The sequence below is a fragment of the Pholis gunnellus genome (genome assembly GCF_910591455.1).
Source record: "Pholis gunnellus genome assembly, chromosome: 16".
Lineage (NCBI taxonomy): Eukaryota > Metazoa > Chordata > Actinopteri > Perciformes > Pholidae > Pholis > Pholis gunnellus.
In genome coordinates, this window is record NC_136543.1 from 1,016,856 (window position 1) to 1,036,140 (window position 19,285).

Below are 19,285 nucleotides of genomic sequence, written 5' to 3' on the forward strand. Positions count from 1 at the left end.
TCTCTTGTTTTCTAATTCTTTTGTTTAAACGGAAAACAAACAAAAAGAAGATATTTCTGAATTTCCGTTTTTCTTCTTGATAAAATGATCAAACAAAGTATAAAACAATGATTATAATCTCTCCTTTGTTTGCTTCATAAAGCATTTCTAATAATAAAATGTTGTATATTTTATTTCTATATTTCTACACAGCATTTCATATCTGCCCCGTTACGAGGAGCTGGTGTCCTCGTGACGGCCCCTCCTTTCCTGTTTCCTTTAGTTTCACTTCTGGAGCTCGTGGTGTCGCAGCTTCTTCTTCTCTGCTTCTAAAGGTTAGTGAGAGTCGCTGATTATTTAAAAAGGTGAATTCAGTTTGATTTGACTGTTTTAAATGAATTAGTGAAGATCTGGAGGAAGCAGCTTCTTCTTTAATCTTCATGTTGACGCACAAACGTGATGATCCTCAAATAAATGAAGGTTTAACTGCTCAATGACGTTTAGACAGAAACTCATTTCATGTGTGTAAGTGGCCGTCTGCATAAAGAAGCTGTTCAGCTGATATTAAACCGTTTTATAAGAACATCAACCCAACAAATAATGATGGTGTTTTATTGTGAAAAGCTGTAACCGGTGAAATGAGTCAGTTGAAGGTGACGGTTTCCCTCTGAGCCACCAGAGGGCGACAGCTCCACTAACAGCCTCATTGAGAGGAGACATCAGTGTGACTCCATCACAGAGAATCAGGAGGTTGATGTAAAGGAGGAATGAGTGCTGATGAGCTGATCAATGATTGGACGGATGCTTTCAGCTCTGCTCTCAGTGGTTCCTCTACACATGAAGGTACAAAGTGATGTGAATTCAGCAGCAGCTAACAAGGTCACATGACTGATTCTGGATCATTGGACGAGCTGCTTCATGCTCTGACTGGATGTAGTAGACGTGGAAACAGAGGAACATTTCAAACGTTGAAGAGCTTTTCAAAGTCACTCAAATAGAAGTGAAAAGAAAAGAAAGGCCAATAAAAAGCCACATGAAGAGTCTTCCTCTAGTCTTCAAACAAGCCAACAGACTAAAGAGCATTGTGAACGTCATTTCTTAGAGATGACTCTGCAGCTCAAAGTGACAACAACATGGAAACTGTCCCATGAGTGTCTTTAGTATTGAGGTGAATGCGCTGTGTGTGTTTGTCATGATGAAGAGAAATAATGTTGTTGTGTTTGTGTGAAGGTGTGGACTCTGCTATGAATCAGTGTGAGGACAGAGAGGAGGGAGTCCCTCCCTCTAAAACCAGCCACACCAAAGCTCAGAGGTGAGATGACCGTCTCTAACTGTCCATGACTCAAAGACTTTCATTCACTGACTCTGTTTCTACATGTGACCAGGACCCATCAGGGACCACACTGTCCTGGACCTGGACCTGAACCTGAACCTGAACCTGGACCTGAACCCAGTTGTGTGTCCATGAAGAGGTCTATGGATCGTCCTATAGACTTCAAAGATGGAAGCCACTCTGTTAATAAAAGGTGAGGATTTCAAACTGATGAGGATGATGATGATGATGATGATGATGATGATGATGATGATGATGATGATGATGATGATGTCAGAAGGACACTCACACATGGTTCCTCTCTTCATCCTGATTGGACAGCATTACTCTTCAACCATCATGTTCACCTCACTGCATCACTTCCTGTCTTTGCTGCACTGAATACAGCTTGTAGTGACTTATATCTTTAAGCCACTAGGGGGCGAATGGAGAACTTGATTGGACGCGTGTTCCACAAACATTTCATTGTCCAGTGCGCTGTCTTTCTTTGGATCCGTCGATCCATTTATTCCGGTTGCATATTGACACCAAAACAGAATAACACAGGATACTTGACAGGATAATATATCACCTTGAAACTCTACGCTGACACGATTCCCTGACACCCTCAAAAACTGTTAACTTCCCGTCCACACACACCTGGTTCTCATTACCAGACACATCTAACATACATCACTGAATGTATCTGGTGTTTCTATCAGGAGGAAACTGGAACAACCTGAACCTGAACCTGAACCTGGACCTGAACCTGAACCTGGACCTGGACCTGGAGCTGGACCCAGCTATGTGTCCATGAAGAGTGACCGGTCTATGCCTCGTTTTATTAACTTCAAAGATGGATGCCACTCTGTTGATCAAAGGTGAGGATTTCAAACTGATGATGATGATGATAATAATAACTTTATTTAAATTGCACCTTTCCAAAATAAAGTTACAAAGTGCTTCATAATAAAACATGAAAGCAAATCAGAAACACAATCAAACCGGTAAAATAATGTTTAAATGAATAAACAAAATAAAATGCGTCACATGTCAAAATAAGCCAAACGGTAAAAGTGAGTCTTCAGAAGAGATTTAAAGAGGAAACTGAATTTTCCGGCCTTAGATTAGCAGGAAGAGAGTTCCACCGCTGAGGGGCCCGGACAGCAAAGGCCCGTTAGTAAGGTGTGGTGTAAACTATATAATAGTACGAGTGAGCGCTATAATACTGAAATAAGGACATGTGAGGAAAGAAAGTTTGTCTTTGGAGTATTTATTCTCTGTGCAGAGAAGGTTCAATCATCCCACTGAGCTCCTGTGTGCAGTCTGAGGGATGAAGAGCCCCGTGTGCAGGTTTCTACATCTTATAAAGGACCAGTGCACAAGGGTGGGGGGGTAGGATGAGTCCTCACTAACACATCTGTTTCTGTTCCTAACCTAAACATTCTGTGGTTAACTGTCTGTACCCCCATTCAGTTACTTCCTCTTATGGAATGTTTCTCCTGCTGATACCAGATTAAAGTGCATCGCAGTAGTCGAGTCTGGAGGAGATGAAAGCATGAATGACTCTCTCAGGTCAAAGGTCAAAGGAATGACCTGATTCTGCTTCGCTGTCTCAATTGAGTAAAGCAGATCTGCACAACTTTGGTCACCTGAGCATCAAAAGTCATGTCAGAGTCAGAAATAACACCCAGGTTGAGGGCTTCATGCTGAACCTTTTGAGATAAAACTCCCAGACTGGAGGAGAGATCATTAATGCAGAAAGGGGCCAGCAGGGGTCATTATACCTACAAGACAGGACATGAACCATGAAACAGTGCTGGAGCAGGATTCATGGGATGTACAACTGGGTATCATCTGCAGAGCAATGAACTTAATTCCTGTACTTAGCAGAAGAGCGAGTTTTCACATCTCCACCATCTTCAACATCTCCACCACGCAGATATTGTTTCTGCTCTTCAGCTGGTTGACGTGGCATATTTTCCGAACAAGCTCTCTGTCCGCTGGTGGGAGTGTGCTCACCTGTGTTTGCGTACGTGCGCGTGCGTGTGGGTGTGTGTTTGTGCGCGCGTGCATTGGGCGGAACTCCGCCGTGCGCGATACAGAGAACAGAGGAGAATTGTAATTGTACATAACATGAGGCTGTTTAGTGTGTTTAATAAAGAACACGGTGTAGACCTGTTCTATAGGAACCTTCAGGACTTCTGTTGTGATCTGGCACTGTAGAAAAAATACAATTAAACTAAATTAACTCGACCTTCAGGGGGGGGGCGGGGCTCCCCCTGATACAATGGTAGGGGAAACACAGACATATGATGAGTCGCAGTGGTGACATGTACGTGGTAAACAGGAGGGGACCCAATATAGACCCCTGAGGGACCCCACAGAAGAGAGGAGGCCTCTCCAAGCATTACACAAAAGAACCAGTTCAACAGATAAGACATCAACCAATCCAGCTCCACATCACTGATGCCAACAGAGTTCTTTAGACGGCGGATTCAGAGATTGTGGTCCACTGTGTCAAAGGCTGAGCTGAGCAGAAGGTCTTATGTGATCTTGACCTGAGAGGTCTCAGTGATGTGAAGAGAGTGAAAGCCAGACTGAAGATTCTCAAACATTTCACTGTTATTCGCAGTGGCGGCTGGTCAATAGAGGGCCATGGGGCCTGGCCCCACCTTGAGCCCCCCTCCCCACCCATAAAAAGAAGAAAAACAAAACAAAAGAACCTGTGCTTTTATTTTGAAGGGGATTTTGTATACAGCCTGTCTGCTCATCATCTCCGCTTGTGTGCACGTCTCAGAACGCGCAGCTAGTGAGGCCGAGGCGGGTCTATGAAGCAGTTTAGCCAATCGCTGATTAAAGATAGAAATGAGTGACATACAATTTAGCCAATCAGCATCCTCAAATAGATTCAGAGCGTTCTCGTCAGGAGAAGTCTCTACAGGCCAGCGCGAGCACTACTCCTCCAAGACCCGTTTGAGAGGAGAACTTTGAGGAGAAACTTCAGTTAAAGAGCTGATCCCAGATCAGCCTGACCTCACAATCACACAGCAGACTAGCGGAAAAGAGAAGCAGTACATGAAGCTTCTCTACTAGCTGTACCAGACAGGTTTGACTAGCTGGATGATGTCATGCTAATAACTTATTTAGCTTTTTAAAACAACGGGGACAGATCCAGCACGGACAGGTAGGGAGTGAGGGAGGAGGAGGTAAGGAAACATGAGAACACCAGGGTAGGGAGTGAGGGAGGAGGAGGTAAGGAAACATGAGAACACCAGGGTAGGGAGTGAGGGAGGAGGAGGTAAGGAAACATGAGAACACCTGGGTAGGGAGTGAGGGAGGAAGAGGTAAGGAAACATGAGATCACCAGGGTAGGGAGTGAGGGAGGAGGAGGTAAGGAAACATGAGAACACCAGGGTAGGGAGTGAGGGAGGACATCTATATATGTGTGTGTGTGTTTTATATTATACTGAATATTATTATATGATATATATTATACTGTATATAAATATTTTATACTGAATTCCCTGTGAGGGTGACTACAATAAGATGTCCTGACGTGTTTGTCAAAGTGTTATTTACTGCTTTTTTTCGTGTTGGAATAAATGTTAAATATTTAGTAGTAATGCGTGTTTGATACCTTAATTTTTTTGCATTCAATTATTCTGGGATGTATGCTGAAATTGATTGGATGGCCCTAGAACATGTTCCACCAGCCGCCACTGGTTATTCATGAAACAAATCAATTGATGGAAACAGTCTTTTCTAAAATCTTTGATAAAGACGACAGCTTACAGATGAGTCTAAAAGGACTTAAAACTGAGGGATGTAAACAGGGCTTCGTCATGCCTCGGTTGATTCACAAATTGTCTCAAATTAAAAGAATCTCAGAGTTTGATAAAGTCAGAGGTGAACGAGGAAGAGGGGCAGCAAACATGAAAATCACCAAGAATAAGGACTCTGTCATATTGTTCCATAATGAAAGATCAACAGTAAAATTAGTGGGTCTGTAAATATAACTAAGATATTCAAAGGTGAAGAAGCATCCGATCCAGAGTGAGGAACGACTGAGAACATTTCTGTGAATCACAGCATGACTCAATGACAGGTGTGCATTCCTCAGAGCTAGTCCAACATTCTGTGATCATAAAAAAGTCAACATTGTCGTGATAAAATCCTGGCAGATCAAAGACTTCTTGGCAAAAATCATGCGATTAATCGCGGTTAACGTTTTTTATCGTTGCTCAGCACTAATCATGACAGAACACAACCTCTTTAACTAATTGTTGTATTTGTGTTAATGGTACAAACACCATGTGAGCTGATTCTTCATGATTCCTCCACAGAGAGGACCAGGAGAGCTCAGAGGTTCCCAGAGGTCAGTCTGCCCAGCAGCATCAAACACACCTGGACTCCATATTTATGGTCTGTACATGTACAACTACTTTTACATCTATTCTGTTCACAATTATCTCCATGCTGCACTTTGTAGACCAGTGGATTGTCAGTCTGTCCAACATGGATCTGATGTTTGGTTCCATGGTTTTAGTTTGTGTCATTCAGAGAATATTCTATTCCAGCTGCTGGAGGAGAACATCGTCACTTTTGTGAAGAACGAGCTGAAGAAGATCCAGAAGGTTGTGAGTTCAGATTACCCAGAATGCTTAGAGAGTCAGAGGGAGGATGAGGAGGTGCTGGATGGTGAGGATGAAGAGCAGAGGAGGAGCAGCAGAGAGGCATTTGTGAAGATCACAATGAACTTCCTGAGGAGGATGAAGCAGGAGGAGCTGGCTGACTGTCTGCAGAGCAGTAAGAGGATTTCTCTAAAGATTTAACATGCTGGATAAATGGGACGTTTACTAACGTCTCAAGAGATGGACCAACATGTATTCATATATGTTGACCTATTTGTCGAATAATCTATTCATTGATGTTCTTTGTTTTTATTCAGGAAGTCATTCAGGAAGTCATCCTGCAGTTTGTCAGCGTGAACTCAAATCTAACCTGAAGAAGAAGTTCCAGTGTGTGTTTGAGGGAATCGCTAAAGCAGGAAACCCAACCCTTCTGAATCAGATCTACACAGAGCTCTACATCACAGAGGGAGGGACTGCAGAGGTCAATGATGAACATGAGGTCAGACACATTGAAACAGCATCCAGGAAACCACACAGACCAGAAACAACCATCAGACAAGAAGACCTCTTTAAAGCCTCACCTGGAAGAGAGGAACCAATCAGAACCGTGATGACAAAGGGAGTGGCTGGCATTGGGAAAACAGTCTTAACACAGAAGTTCACTCTGGACTGGGCTGAAGACAAAGACCACCAGGACATACTGTTCACATTTCCATTCACTTTCAGAGAGCTGAATGTGCTGAAAGAGAAGAAGTTCAGCTTGGTGGAACTTGTTCATCACTTCTTCAGTGAAACCAAAGAAGCAGGAATCTGCAGGTTTGAAGAGTTCCTGGTTCTGTTCATCTTTGACGGTCTGGATGAGTGTCGACTTCCTCTGGACTTCCACAACAATGAGGTCCTGACTGATGTTACAGAGTCCACCTCAGTGGATGTGCTGCTGACAAACCTCTTCAGGGGGAAACTGCTTCCCTCTGCTCGCCTCTGGATAACCACACGACCTGCAGCAGCCAATCAGATCCCTCCTGAGTGTGTCGACATGGTGACAGAGGTCAGAGGGTTCACTGACCCACAGAAGGAGGAGTACTTCAGGAAGAGATTCAGAGATAAGAAGCAGGCCAGCAGGATCATCTCCCACATCAAGACCTCACGAAGCCTCCACATCATGTGCCACATCCCAGTCTTCTGCTGGATCACTGCTGGAGTTCTGGAGGATGTGTTGAATACCAGAGAGGGAGGAGAACTGCCCAAGACCCTGACTGAGATGTACATCCACTTCCTGGTGGTTCAGTCCAAACTGAAGAAGGTAAAGTATGATGGAGGAGCTGAGACAGATCCACACTGGAGTCCAGAGAGCAGGGAGATGACTGAGTCTCTGGGAAAACTGGCTTTTGATCAGCTGCAGAAAGGAAACCTGATCTTCTATGGATCCGACCTGACAGAGTGTGGCATCGATATCAGAGCAGCCTCAGTCTACTCAGGAGTGTTCACACAGATCTTTAGAGAGGAGAGAGGACTGTACCAGGACAAGGTCTTCTGCTTCGTCCATCTAAGTGTTCAGGAGTTTCTGGCTGCTCTTCATGTCCATCTGACCTTCATCAACTCTGGAGTCAATCTGCTGTCAGAAGAACCAACAACCTCCCGGTTGTCTGAAGTGTCTAGAGGCAAACCTGAACTAACACGCCTCTACCAGAGTGCTGTGGACAAGGCCTTGAAGAGTCCAAATGGACACCTGGACTTGTTCCTCCGCTTCCTCCTGGGTCTTTCTCTGGAGACCAATCAGACTCTCCTACGAGGTCTGCTGACACACACAGGAAGTAGCTCACAGACCAATCAGGAAACAGTCCAGTACATCAAGAAGAAGATCAGTGAGAATGTGTCTCCAGAGAAAAGCATCAATCTGTTCCACTGTCTGAATGAAGTCAATGATCATTCTCTAGTGGAGGAGATCCAACAGTCCCTGAGTTCAGGACGTCTCTCCACAGATAAACTGTCTCCTGCTCAGTGGTCAGCTCTGGGTTTCATCTTACTGTCATCAGAAAAAGATCTGGACGTGTTTGACCTGAAGAAATACTCTGCTTCAGAGGAGGCTCTTCTGAGGCTGCTGCCAGTGGTCAAAACCTCCAACAAAGCTCTGTAAGTACAGAGAGAGTTAGATGTATATACCATAACTTAAATATGCTGCTGTCTTTTCTACTTAGTTTATTTTTTCTTCATCATTGTCTCTTCAGACTGAGTGGCTGTAACCTCTCAGAGAGAAGCTGTGAAGCTCTGTCCTCAGTTCTCAGCTCCCAGTCCTCTAGTCTGAGAGAGATGGACCTGAGCAACAACAACCTGCAGGATTCAGGAGTGAAGCTGCTGTCTGCTGGACTGGAAAGTCCACAGTGTACACTGGAGACTCTCAGGTGACCCTGTGAATTACTTTTCTTGGACTAAGTACTAAGTTTAAAGTTTAAACACAAACAGATTCCATCAGATTATGTGACATGTGTGTTGTTTTGTGTGTTTGCAGCCTATCAGGCTGTCTGATCACAGAGGAAGGCTGTGCTTCTCTGGCCTCAGCTCTGAGCTCCAACCCCTCCCATCTGAGAGAGCTGGACCTGAGCTACAATCATCCAGGAGCCTCAGGACTGAAGCTGCTGTCTGCTGGACTGAAGGATCCACACTGGAGACTGGAAACTCTCAGGTATGAAGAAACCTGCTGCAGCTACAGACAATCAGTCTGATAGAGGAGGTAGAGCTGGAAGCTTTTGGTTTGTTCTGCACTGAGAGCCAGTTCCCTGGCTGATAAGAGTCGACTTGTTGAAACTACAGGTGACAGTCGACCACAGACGCTCAGTGAAGAACCAACTGCTGATTGTGGACATGGTGTGTCAGTCCCCAAAGAGGTTTAATGAGGACTGGACCAAAGTTCTAGGGGGACACAGGCAGTGCTCTGTGGCTGCAGACGGACTTGAACTGTAATATTTTCACCCCCAGATTACAGACAATAGAAACCAGTGTTGACTGTTGCTAGGAGACGGGATGTGAACAGCTTTGTACATCCAACCATCCCCCCCGACCACCTCCATCAGAGGGTTTGTGGCGCTGTAGTGGTTTCAGGATACTTTCTCCTTTACTTCTGAGAGACAACAGTCATTATTACACAAACACAAGAGGTCGCTTGTCAGGACCAAAACATCCAACAATCAATGCTTCTATATTGACAACGGATCAGCTGACTTTGTGTGATGGTGAAGAGTCGTGTGGTGGTGATGAACCCACAGAGAACTGTCTCCATCTCTGCAGCTCTACAGAGCTTTCTAGCCTCTTTTAGCTCCTAGTTTTGGTTCTGCAGCGCATTTCCTGTTTGGTTCAGTCTCAGTGTTTCCAGCAGCAGCTGTTTTCATCCAACAAGCTGTGATGAAGCCACTGTTCACTACCTGCTCAGCAGCAAACAGCAGACAGACTCAGTCAGAGACTAGCTGGTGAACATAGAGGAGCATTTAGCAGCTAAAGAGACAGATGTTTCCCTCAGGAGGTGGTGGAGACCAAACACAGAGCTACAAGAGAGAGAATAGTGGACTAACATTCATCAGGAGACACAAACACAAAGACTCCTGATGAGTCATCATGTTGATGTGTAACTGCTGGATGTGGAAGCAGCTGGTTGACATCATGTTAGACACAACTACTTTATAAGCTGATAATATGTCACATGTTGTGTTTACAGCTTGTTTTCACTGAACCACAAGTGGACAAAGAAATCAATTGATGCAGGTTTAAACATGTGATTTACTGACTGACTGGTGGAGGAAACTGAGTCTGAAATGGATGATTGTCAATATAATACTGATAATAATATATCATGAACAAGTGAACATCATGAGCTGTCATCATGGGCCAATCAGAAGAAGCCCCAGTGAAGTCAAAGAGTATGAGCTGATGAATAATAAGTGCTCCATGTGAACATGAATAACAAAGCTCTGTGTGTGAGAGCGATGTAATGTCCATGTTTCATGCTGCTCTGACCCCCCTCCTCCTTTCAGGGTGGAGCCTGCTGGAGTCCGATGGTTCAGACCAGGTCTGAGGAAGTGTAAGTGTGCTTTGAGTTTGATTCATGAAAACAAAGCATCTTCAAACTGTGACATCACTCATTCACATCTCTGATGTCATCATCAAACAGATGATAGATTAATAACTGCAGCTGTGTTGTGTCTTGTTCTCTCCATCAGATTCCTGTGAACTCACACTCGACACAAACACAGTACACAGAGAACTCAAGCTGTCTGACAACAACAGGAAGGTGACACATGTGAAGGAGGTTCAGTCATATCCTGATCATCCAGACAGATTTGAGTTCTGTCCTCAGCTGCTGTGTAGAACTGGTCTGACTGGTCGCTGTTACTGGGAGGTCGAGTGGAGAGAAAGAGTTAATATATCAGTGAGTTACAGAGGAATCAGGAGGAAAGGATACAGTAGAGACTGTTGGTTTGGAATGAATGATCAGTCCTTGTGTCTGTTGTGCTCTGGTGATGGTTACTCTGTCCGTCACAATAAGACAGAAACACCCATCTCCTCCTCCTCCTCCTCCTCCTCCTCCTCTGGTAGAGTAGCAGTGTATGTGGACTGTCCTGCTGGCTCTCTGTCCTTCTACAGAGTCTCCTCTGACACACTGATCCACCTCCACACCATCAACACCACATTCACTGAACCTCTTTATCCTAGCTTTGGGTTTGGCTTTGGGTTTGGGTCCAGGTCTGGTTCCTCAGTGTCTCTGTGTTCTCTGGAGGAGGGAGAGTCTCCTCCTGCTAGATAGACGTTCTCTCTGCTGACCAGATAGTTCAGTGTGTACAGGATCACACACAGCTGATGTTAGTTGGTACCAACCTGATCTCTCAGTGGTTGTAGATGCAGTTGGAGCAGGTGAGGGGTACCTGAGCTGGTCTGGACTCTGGGGGGTTGAGAGCTCTCTAGGACTTGTGGTGTTGCAGATGGAGGTCTGAAGGAGCTGAGCGAGGTCCATGTAATGACCTGACATGATGTGTTGTCTGAGAGAAGCTGTGAAAACATCTTTGACTTTGTGTAGAAAACTGAACTTTGTTGTCTTGAAACATTTTTGTGTTCAGAAAAACCTCCGAATGTCAAACAAGAGTCTTTCTGGATCAAATTCAGCATCTGTGGAAAAAGAACCACAAGTTGTAAAGAGTTGTTTTGATTTGAACAAACTAAATTCATCTTCTTTGATCATCGTGTAACAAATGAACAAACTGTGAGAAGTGACGTTGAAATCAAAAGAAATCAAAGTTTTGGATGATTCTAGATAATAAAGCACATAAACATCACGTCAAAGCAGAAATGTCCAAATCCATCCCAACACTGTATGAAATGAAGGATTAGTTAAATCCAGCTTCATTCTTCACGTGGTGTTGTTCACTTTCACTTCATTCATCACTGACTGTGTGCTAGTTTGATGAAACTCATAGAAACAAATCAAAAGAGACAAAAGAAGTTTGAACCAAACTACTGATCAAGAACCAACTCAGCTGTTTATTCAATGAAGATATATTATAATTCAGAATCTGTCATGGTTTCACTTTTCATTCTTTGATTTATATTCTTACTGATCATGTGTTCATTTCATGATGATCATGTTTCAGTGATGTTCATTCATGTATTAACGTGTGATTGTTGACAAGGCTGATTGGTGATCTGAACTTTTGAGGTTTTTGACATTTTATCTTTTATTTTATTACTTTTTGTATCATCTGTTTCTGTAACCTTTAATGTTTTTATTGTATAAACCAAATAAAACTGGTTTGTATTTTGTACATTCCAACCAAAGTCCAGTGCTGCTGGTCTCTGAGGGTGTCTGCGTAGTCTCCAACATGAATATCACATGACTGATGAACAATGAGGGGGCGTGTCAACTGTTAAAACACTTCCTGGAAGGCTTTTCTCCTGGTTCCTCGCTCATGTCTCCTCAGAGATCCCTCCTCTCTCCTCGATCCTCAGAGCAGAAATAAGGCCAAATCCCAATGTCCCCCTAAACCCTCAAACCCTGAACCCTCAAGGACTCACTGACGTCACCTGGTGAGTGTGTGAGTTTGAGAAACTGTGAGGGCTTGAGATGGTGTAAATATGAACGGGACAGCACTTTGCTGCAACATATCACGTTACCATGAAAACAACAACAAATATGATGTATAATTGTAGGTATTTATTTTATACTTTGTACTCCCTGATTTGAACGTCTTCAGGCAAAATCTAATATTTGATGAATAAATATTCTCTGATTTCATGTTTATTGTTTGTTCCATCTTTAACCCTTAATGTTTCTGAGTAAATGTAATACTCCAGGCTGAACACACTGATCCGTCCTCTTTGTTTACCTCTTTGTTTACGTCTCCATGCGTCCACTGGTTACCTCGTGTTTAACGTCACATTGCTATGACTTGTGGGTTATTCCCTTAGGCTAAGTCAGCACCATGCAGACTTACGTAAAGGGTTCATAAAGGACTCAACATGTCTGCGAGAGACTCAAACACTCGATGATTTGACGGACAGAACTAAACCCTCACAGACTTCACAGGAGCGCCTTAAAGTCCGTGAGTCCGTGAGGGGACGTTGGGATTTGGCCTAAGAGCTTTAAGACGGCCGTCAATATGGCGGATCGAGGAAATGACAAATAAAAGATTTGAGATGTACATCTCAAGTCTGTTAATTGTCATTTCCTCACTCGAACCGGAAGTTGTTCTGCGCCGCCATATTGACGGCCGTCTTAAAGCTCTTATTTAGCTCTGAGGAGCGAAGAGAGAGGAGGCATCTACGAGGAGCCATGAGCGAGGATCCACGAGAACAGACTTCCAGGAAGTGTTTTAACGGTGGACACGCCCCCTCAGTGTTCATCATGTGATTGGACGCTGCAGCCGATCGGCCTGACTGACTGAGTTTAACACCAGAGTGAAGACAGATCAGATTAAACTCTAGTTTATATTTGATATGTTTTCTGATTCACCGTCTGGTTTAAATAGATGTTCATTGTAGTCTGAACAACAAAAGAACCACAAACAACTTTCTTCATTTATTAGAAAGATTTGTGTTTTCATGATCTGATGTTTCCTCAATAACTTTATTATGAAACAATTGAAGTCAGAGATCTTTACATCATTGATCATCATTTCATTCAGTCACGTGAGGCTGATCATTCAGAGTGTTTGATGAGTTTTATAATTTAAGAGAAACAATAATCATGTTCTGGGTTATTTAATAATGACGTCACGATTTCAAAACGTACAGACGCAAATAATTCATAAATAAGAAGAACGCATTCTGCTGTAGAAATCAGTCCTGCGCTCATAAACACAACACAGTATAAATACCACAGACTGTGTATAAATACTCAATGCAGTTTGTTAAAGAGGTAACAGAGAGAAACACCTCTACAGTGATGATCACTGTGTGTCTTTATTAGTTATTAGTGTTATTAGTTACTATTATTAGTACAGTGATCATGTGAATAGACACAAACTTCTCTAAAGTCTCTCCAGCTGTTAAAGCCGACTGACAGATGATCCTCGTCATCAGAAACAGACGTCATGTCCTCTCTCCTCGTGAAGGCCCCTCCCTTCCTGTTTCCTCTAGTTTCACTTCTGGAGCTCGTGGTGTCGCAGCTTCTTCTTCTCTGCTTCTAAAGGTGAGTGAGCGACTCTTTTCACTGAGGGACTCTTGGAGGACTCTTTGGTCCTTCGGGTCCAGCAGAAACTAGTTCAAGTGGACTTCAGAGGAGGACCAGTAAAGAAGAACAGAGCAACACGTCACACAAGCTGTAGCTGTAGCTATGTCCCAATTCAGGGCCTGCATCCTTCGGAGGCTGCATTCGTAGACCGGTTACGTCACAGCGCGGCGACTAGGCTGTCCCAATTCGCATGTTTGTCGAAGACTCCTTCGAATGCAGCCGACGAATGCAGCCTTCAGACCCCAGATTTGAAGGATACATCTGATGTATCCTTCGCGGCCGAGCACATCCCGAGATGCATTGCGTGCCGGTGAAGATTTTATTTGAACAAACATGGCGGCGACTGATGCGAGAGCTGGAGACGTGGCAGTATTCACTTTTAAATGTAAGTATTGGGTTTCATCTCACTCGAATGTCACCGATACTAATGTTGAAGCAAAATAAGACATCGTATAACATCACATGTGTGTTAAAATGTTCCGTTAAGTTACGTGACGTTGGTAACTGACAAGCTAACTAACGTTAGCCGCTGCGCTATTACCGGTGTTACGTGCCTACTGGTTTTTGAACCTACTGGTTTCCCTTCCGTGCGTGTGTTGTGTTCGCTTAAAAGCAGCAGCTGTTTTCTGCCTCTGTCGCCTGATTCGTCACACATTCACGATTGTATTGTGAAAATACTCATTAGCGAACACTAAGCCACAGGAGGAATGAAATATCAGTAATGTTCTATCCACAAAACAATGAAGAAATGGACGTAGTGATTGACAGGGTTATTCTACATATTGTATGTGTCTTGTAACGTTATAGTGAAATACAGTGGCTCCCATTCCGACGGGGTTAGTTAAGCGATACATGTCGGTATCCACAGTATATTATAACAATGAAACCCCGTCGGAATGGGAGCTAATGAGTGTTTTCACAATACAATCGTCACTGTATAATCGTCACAAAAGTACATTTGTTTTGTTCAAAATGCGTGGGTGGTGTCTGGGCAAAGCCTCGCGAAAAAGCGTTGATAAAAAGGTTTGGAAGTGTTCGAAGATACGCCCCCAGGTAACCAGTTGTCTCAGTTCACCTTAAACCAAAACGTGTCCTGGGTATTGACAAGGTATGACTTAATGAATAAATAAATGAATATCTTTGAAACAATCAAGTGGAGGTGGCGGAGTGCGTAGCGCGACCGCCATCGGGAGTTTTATTATTTTGCTGGACAGGGTTCGAAACCAGGTTGTAGCGATCTTTCCATAAATATATTTTCTTCAATGTATTTCTTCATACGTGGCTGTGATGTAGTGCTCACGTATACAATCGTAATCCCCGCAATTGATATAAGATGTGGTATATAGATCTCCAGCAATATGTTTGTGAATGTGTGACGAATCAGGCGACAGAGGCAGAAAACAGCTGCTGCTTTTAAGCGAACACAACACACGCACGGAAGGGAAACCAGTAGGTTCAAAAACCAGTAGGCACGTAACACCGGCAGCTCGGCTGCCTGCATCCGACCGTAGTTAAGCCTTAAAGTAACTTTTAATAACTTTACTTTCAAACCTCAGAGGTTGAATAATATCTTACTGAGATTGTGATGATTTTACAGATGATTCATATTTCATATCATGAACATAAACGGACCAACGTGAGCTCAGGTAGATAGGTACCTGAAATATCACCATAAGTCCGGTAACGTTAAGATTAATTACACGAATACACTGAATTTGAGTATTTTGCTGATTCTGTTCTTGTTGTGTTACAGAGAGCAGGAACTGAGGGGAGAACAATGGACAAACATTCAGTAGCTTTGAATTAAGACATTAGTCCATTTGTAATATCTGCATTTGACCATCCTGTACTTCAGGTTACAGTTACATTAGCTCATCATTATAAAGCTTCACTAATAACACAACCAGTAGATCCTCCTCATGTGTTCATGTTGCTGTCACAGAGATGACAGTTGTGACGTCACCTTTTTATTTTATTAATTGAAATTGAAATAAGACATCCATGTAAAAGATTTCTGTGTGAATGTGTGTATATTCTGCTGTGTAAATTATAAAAAGTATGTGTTACTGCAAGTTAATAAACACATGTTTGCTGACATTTGTTTTGCTGCTGTTAATGTTAACTGTCTTGATTGATTTCCTCTGCCTTAGGATTGCAATATGTATGTATGTATGTATGTATGTATGTATGTATGTATGTATGTATGTATGTATGTATGTATGTATGTATGTATGTGTGAATGAAATGAAATAAAGTAGCAGATAAATACATTTAATTACAAGAACTATAACTGATTGAAAATGAGTTATTTAACATAGTAACTGATTTCATTAACTGATTAATTTAGAAAAACAATATTATGAAAAAGATCTATGAATTAATTATTGAATAACTGATTAAACACTAAACTAAAACCTTGGAGGCTGCATATATACTGAAAAGGCGTTTAGTTTAATGTATATATATTATAATCCTGCTGAGCAGGGATTATATATAGATATATATATATATATATATATATATATATATATATATATACACACACTATAAATGTATATATACTATAAATATATACACACTATAAATGTGTGTATGTATGTGTGTGTATATATATATATATATATATATATATATATATATATATATACTATAAATATATATATAATCCTGTTGAGCAGGGATTTTAGGCGATGGGAGCAGCAAGAGGGGGCGGGGCGGGAACAGCTGTTGATGCAAACAGGAAGTCCTCTGTAGCGTAGGCCGTCTCATTTTGTAGACTGCACGGTCCAGCCTACGCGGTCCTCAAAGGACACAGCCCACGTAGACTGCGAAGGCTGGGTCCTCCGAAGGATGCAGCCCCTGAATTGGGACATAGCTACAGTCTTCAGTGCGCGTGTAGGGATGGGTATCGTTTGGGTTTTTTCCCGATACCGGTGCCAAAACGATACCGGTGCCTGAACCGATACTTTTTTTATTGCCAAGGCAAATTTTTTTTCTTCAAATTGAACAATATATTTAACTGTTTAAAGTATACTATACATATTAGTGCTGGGCAACGATTACAATTTTTAATCGCATGGATTTTTTGCGATTAATCTCATTGTTATGGCAAAGTTCAATAATTAATTCAAAGGTAGTGTATTGTGCACTTTTATTTTAAAAGTACTGCTATATGAACAAAAGTGCAATAGCATTTGGTTTGCAAACACTTAAAACAAATAAGGTTCTTTTTAACAGCAGTATTCTCTTTACACAGTAGCAGTTATATCTCTTCACTATCTGTGCTCAGTGTTTGACTTCATGTGAAACGTTCCACTGCTGTGCAACAGGAATACAATGTTTCAGCACCAAAATGCGTGTGTTGTGTCTTCAATGTCAGAGCATGTGAATGCAGCTCTACTGTTCATCAATATAATGCTGTAACTCAGAGGTGATGATGGTTACCGAGCGATCAAAGAATAAAGACACTTTACACACAATTTAGGTGTATTTTCCCTTTAACTCACGAGATGCAGGTAGCATGTTTTATACTTAATGTGAATTTAATTCATACTTTGTTGGCATCTTATTCTGAAAACCGGATGTTCCTCTGAAGAAACCGGATGTTGTCTCACGTTAAATCTTTCCTCTAACTTTCAAAGTCCTTCGCTCGCTCCCGATCTGTGCCGTTTGAATGCGTTTACCGTGAATTTCAGCGTATAGGTGCACTAAAATGTAAGTGTCTGCTGAGTTGACCACGGAGACCTGAGTGTCTGCTGACTTTACCGCAGCGATGTCCAGTAGTCTCCATTCCTCCACCGCTGCCAGTGAGCAACGGACTTTCAAAATAAAAACAGCCTCACTTTTGACCGTTTACCTTTCGGCATTTTCTCTATTAAAAGGTTGATGGCTAGCTAGCTGCTGTAGCTATACAAACGGTAGCTATCGTTACCTGCTGCCAGGACGGAGTCATCAGAGTAGTGTTAAAAAAAGTATTTCAATCGGCTCAGGCACCGTAAGGAAGCACCGAAATCTGCGTTGCGTTTCGGTCTGGTAGGTACCAGTCCTATAGGTACCGGTGCCATATTGGCACCGGGTTTCGGTACCCAACCCTATGCGTGTGTCGCTCCTTCTTTCCTCGTGAAGGAACCAAAGTCATGTTTGACTTCAGTCTCGTGAGAAGAAGTTGATGAACTTCATTATTATTAACATACTTTAACTCCTCCTCTTAGAGATGTAACCTGATGGATTTCAGATCTTGAGACCTTTACAGTGAAAAGTGATCCAAAGATCATAAAGTTATGAATTATGAGCTCTGAAGGTGTTTCTGAGGCTGAAGAAGCTCCAAACTGAACCAAACTGCTCTCACATGTAAAGTCCTCAGTGTTTGTATCTGATGTGGTCTCAATGCTTCAGAGGGAAGTCGGCTCTATAGCGCCCCCTACACAACGTAGACCACGCAGCCGTCGCAGTACGTTTCACATAGATCTGTAACATTTGGGAAGCACATGTATCACATGTAGACTTAAAAAAAGTCTCTTGGAGCCATCCTCTAAACCCAACCGGAAGTCGGACATTTTGAATTTTGTATACATTTCTTGTGTTTTTGCTGTACTTTAGTGAACTCCTCCTAGAGAATGAATCACATCAACTTAATATTTAGTGAGAACAATCTAAAGACTTTAGTGATTAAAAGTTATCAAAAGCTTCAAGGTTTCATGAACGGAGAGGACGTGGTGTGGTGGCCATTTTACATGGTTCACCATCATCCATCAATCTGCTGTAACTCGACTGTTCTTTGTCTAAACTGTCCCAAACTTGCCATGCTTGATGAGTCATGGCTTGAGGACTTCTGCAGGCCAATATTAACTCATAGTCACAGCAACACCTACTGGCAACCGTTGTTATGTGAGGCTATCAGAATACAGAGGTCACACAAAGTGTTTGGAGAGCAGAAAAGAGCTCACAATAGTTTAAAGTCATGTCAGTAGGCATCAGTATAAATGACCTCTAAGTAAACTGTGAGATTCAGGTTACATGTAACAATAAATGATGCACACTACATTGTGACAACACATCACTAAACATCTGCAGATGAAAGCTCACAGTGTTTCATTGAAGGGTTCAACTAACAGCCAGTTGAGTCCACTTTCCTCTCTCAGCCTCTGGATTCACTGCCGGTCCTTTTCTCTGGACTCCTCACTCGTCTCCTCTGCCAACGAGTTCTACTAGATTACTGTCAGACCTCCAGGAGACACAGAGAGTTTAGAGAGCTGCTTTTACTTTGACAGTCTGTTATGTTACAAACACTGAAGCACATTCACAGCTTACATTTGTTCTTCCATCTTTATGGGCTCACATTTAATATTGTATAGATAAATTCCAAACATTGAACATATAAGACGACGACACCGCTGCTCCACGCAGGAAACACCATCTGACTCGTTCACGCAGCGACTGATAGACGAGGAAGTGCAATGTCTTCTGAACCAGCGTCCAGCCAGAACCCTCCACATGCACGAGGGTGGGAGGACCATCCATGCTGTTTCTAGCTTTAACTCCATTTCTACTCACTTCATTGAAGACGAACATCAAGTATTTCTGGAACTTGTGTTGTGAGACTGAAATCAAAAGTCCCTTTGGTTCCTTCCATCGGCTCCCCACATC

The 19,285-nt window shown here is 42.7% G+C and overlaps 1 protein-coding gene across 2 annotated transcripts; it reads left to right on the forward strand.

Annotated features, from left to right (window-relative positions):
- The first annotated feature begins 280 nt into the window (after positions 1-280).
- LOC306708311 (NACHT, LRR and PYD domains-containing protein 3-like) lies at positions 281-11,739 on the forward strand. 2 transcript variants are annotated; one of them, XM_079176116.1, is made up of 11 exons: positions 281-314; positions 1,210-1,291; positions 1,365-1,505; positions 2,014-2,172; positions 5,638-5,716; positions 5,872-6,100; positions 6,243-8,058; positions 8,154-8,327; positions 8,435-8,608; positions 9,951-9,997; positions 10,137-11,739. In XM_079176116.1, exons 2-11 carry the CDS (start codon positions 1,224-1,226, stop codon positions 10,718-10,720), a joined length of 3,471 nt encoding a protein of 1,156 aa, XP_079032242.1. In that variant the 5' UTR covers positions 281-314; positions 1,210-1,223; the 3' UTR covers positions 10,721-11,739. The 2 variants fall into 2 exon arrangements, with proteins under 2 accessions (XP_079032242.1, XP_079032243.1); XM_079176117.1 differs by having other exon boundaries at positions 6,255-8,058.
- The last annotated feature ends 7,546 nt before the right edge of the window (positions 11,740-19,285 follow it).

Bases quoted from the DNA above. Each gene is read 5' to 3' on its own strand.
- LOC306708311 (XM_079176116.1), top strand. From the start codon at position 1,224: ATGAATCAGTGTGAGGACAGAGAGGAGGGAGTCCCTCCCTCTAAAACC. The intron at 8,328-8,434 runs GTGACCCTGTGA...GTGTGTTTGCAG, and splicing joins TGTACACTGGAGACTCTCAG to CCTATCAGGCTGTCTGATCA. The intron at 8,609-9,950 runs GTATGAAGAAAC...TCCTCCTTTCAG, and splicing joins TGGAGACTGGAAACTCTCAG to GGTGGAGCCTGCTGGAGTCC.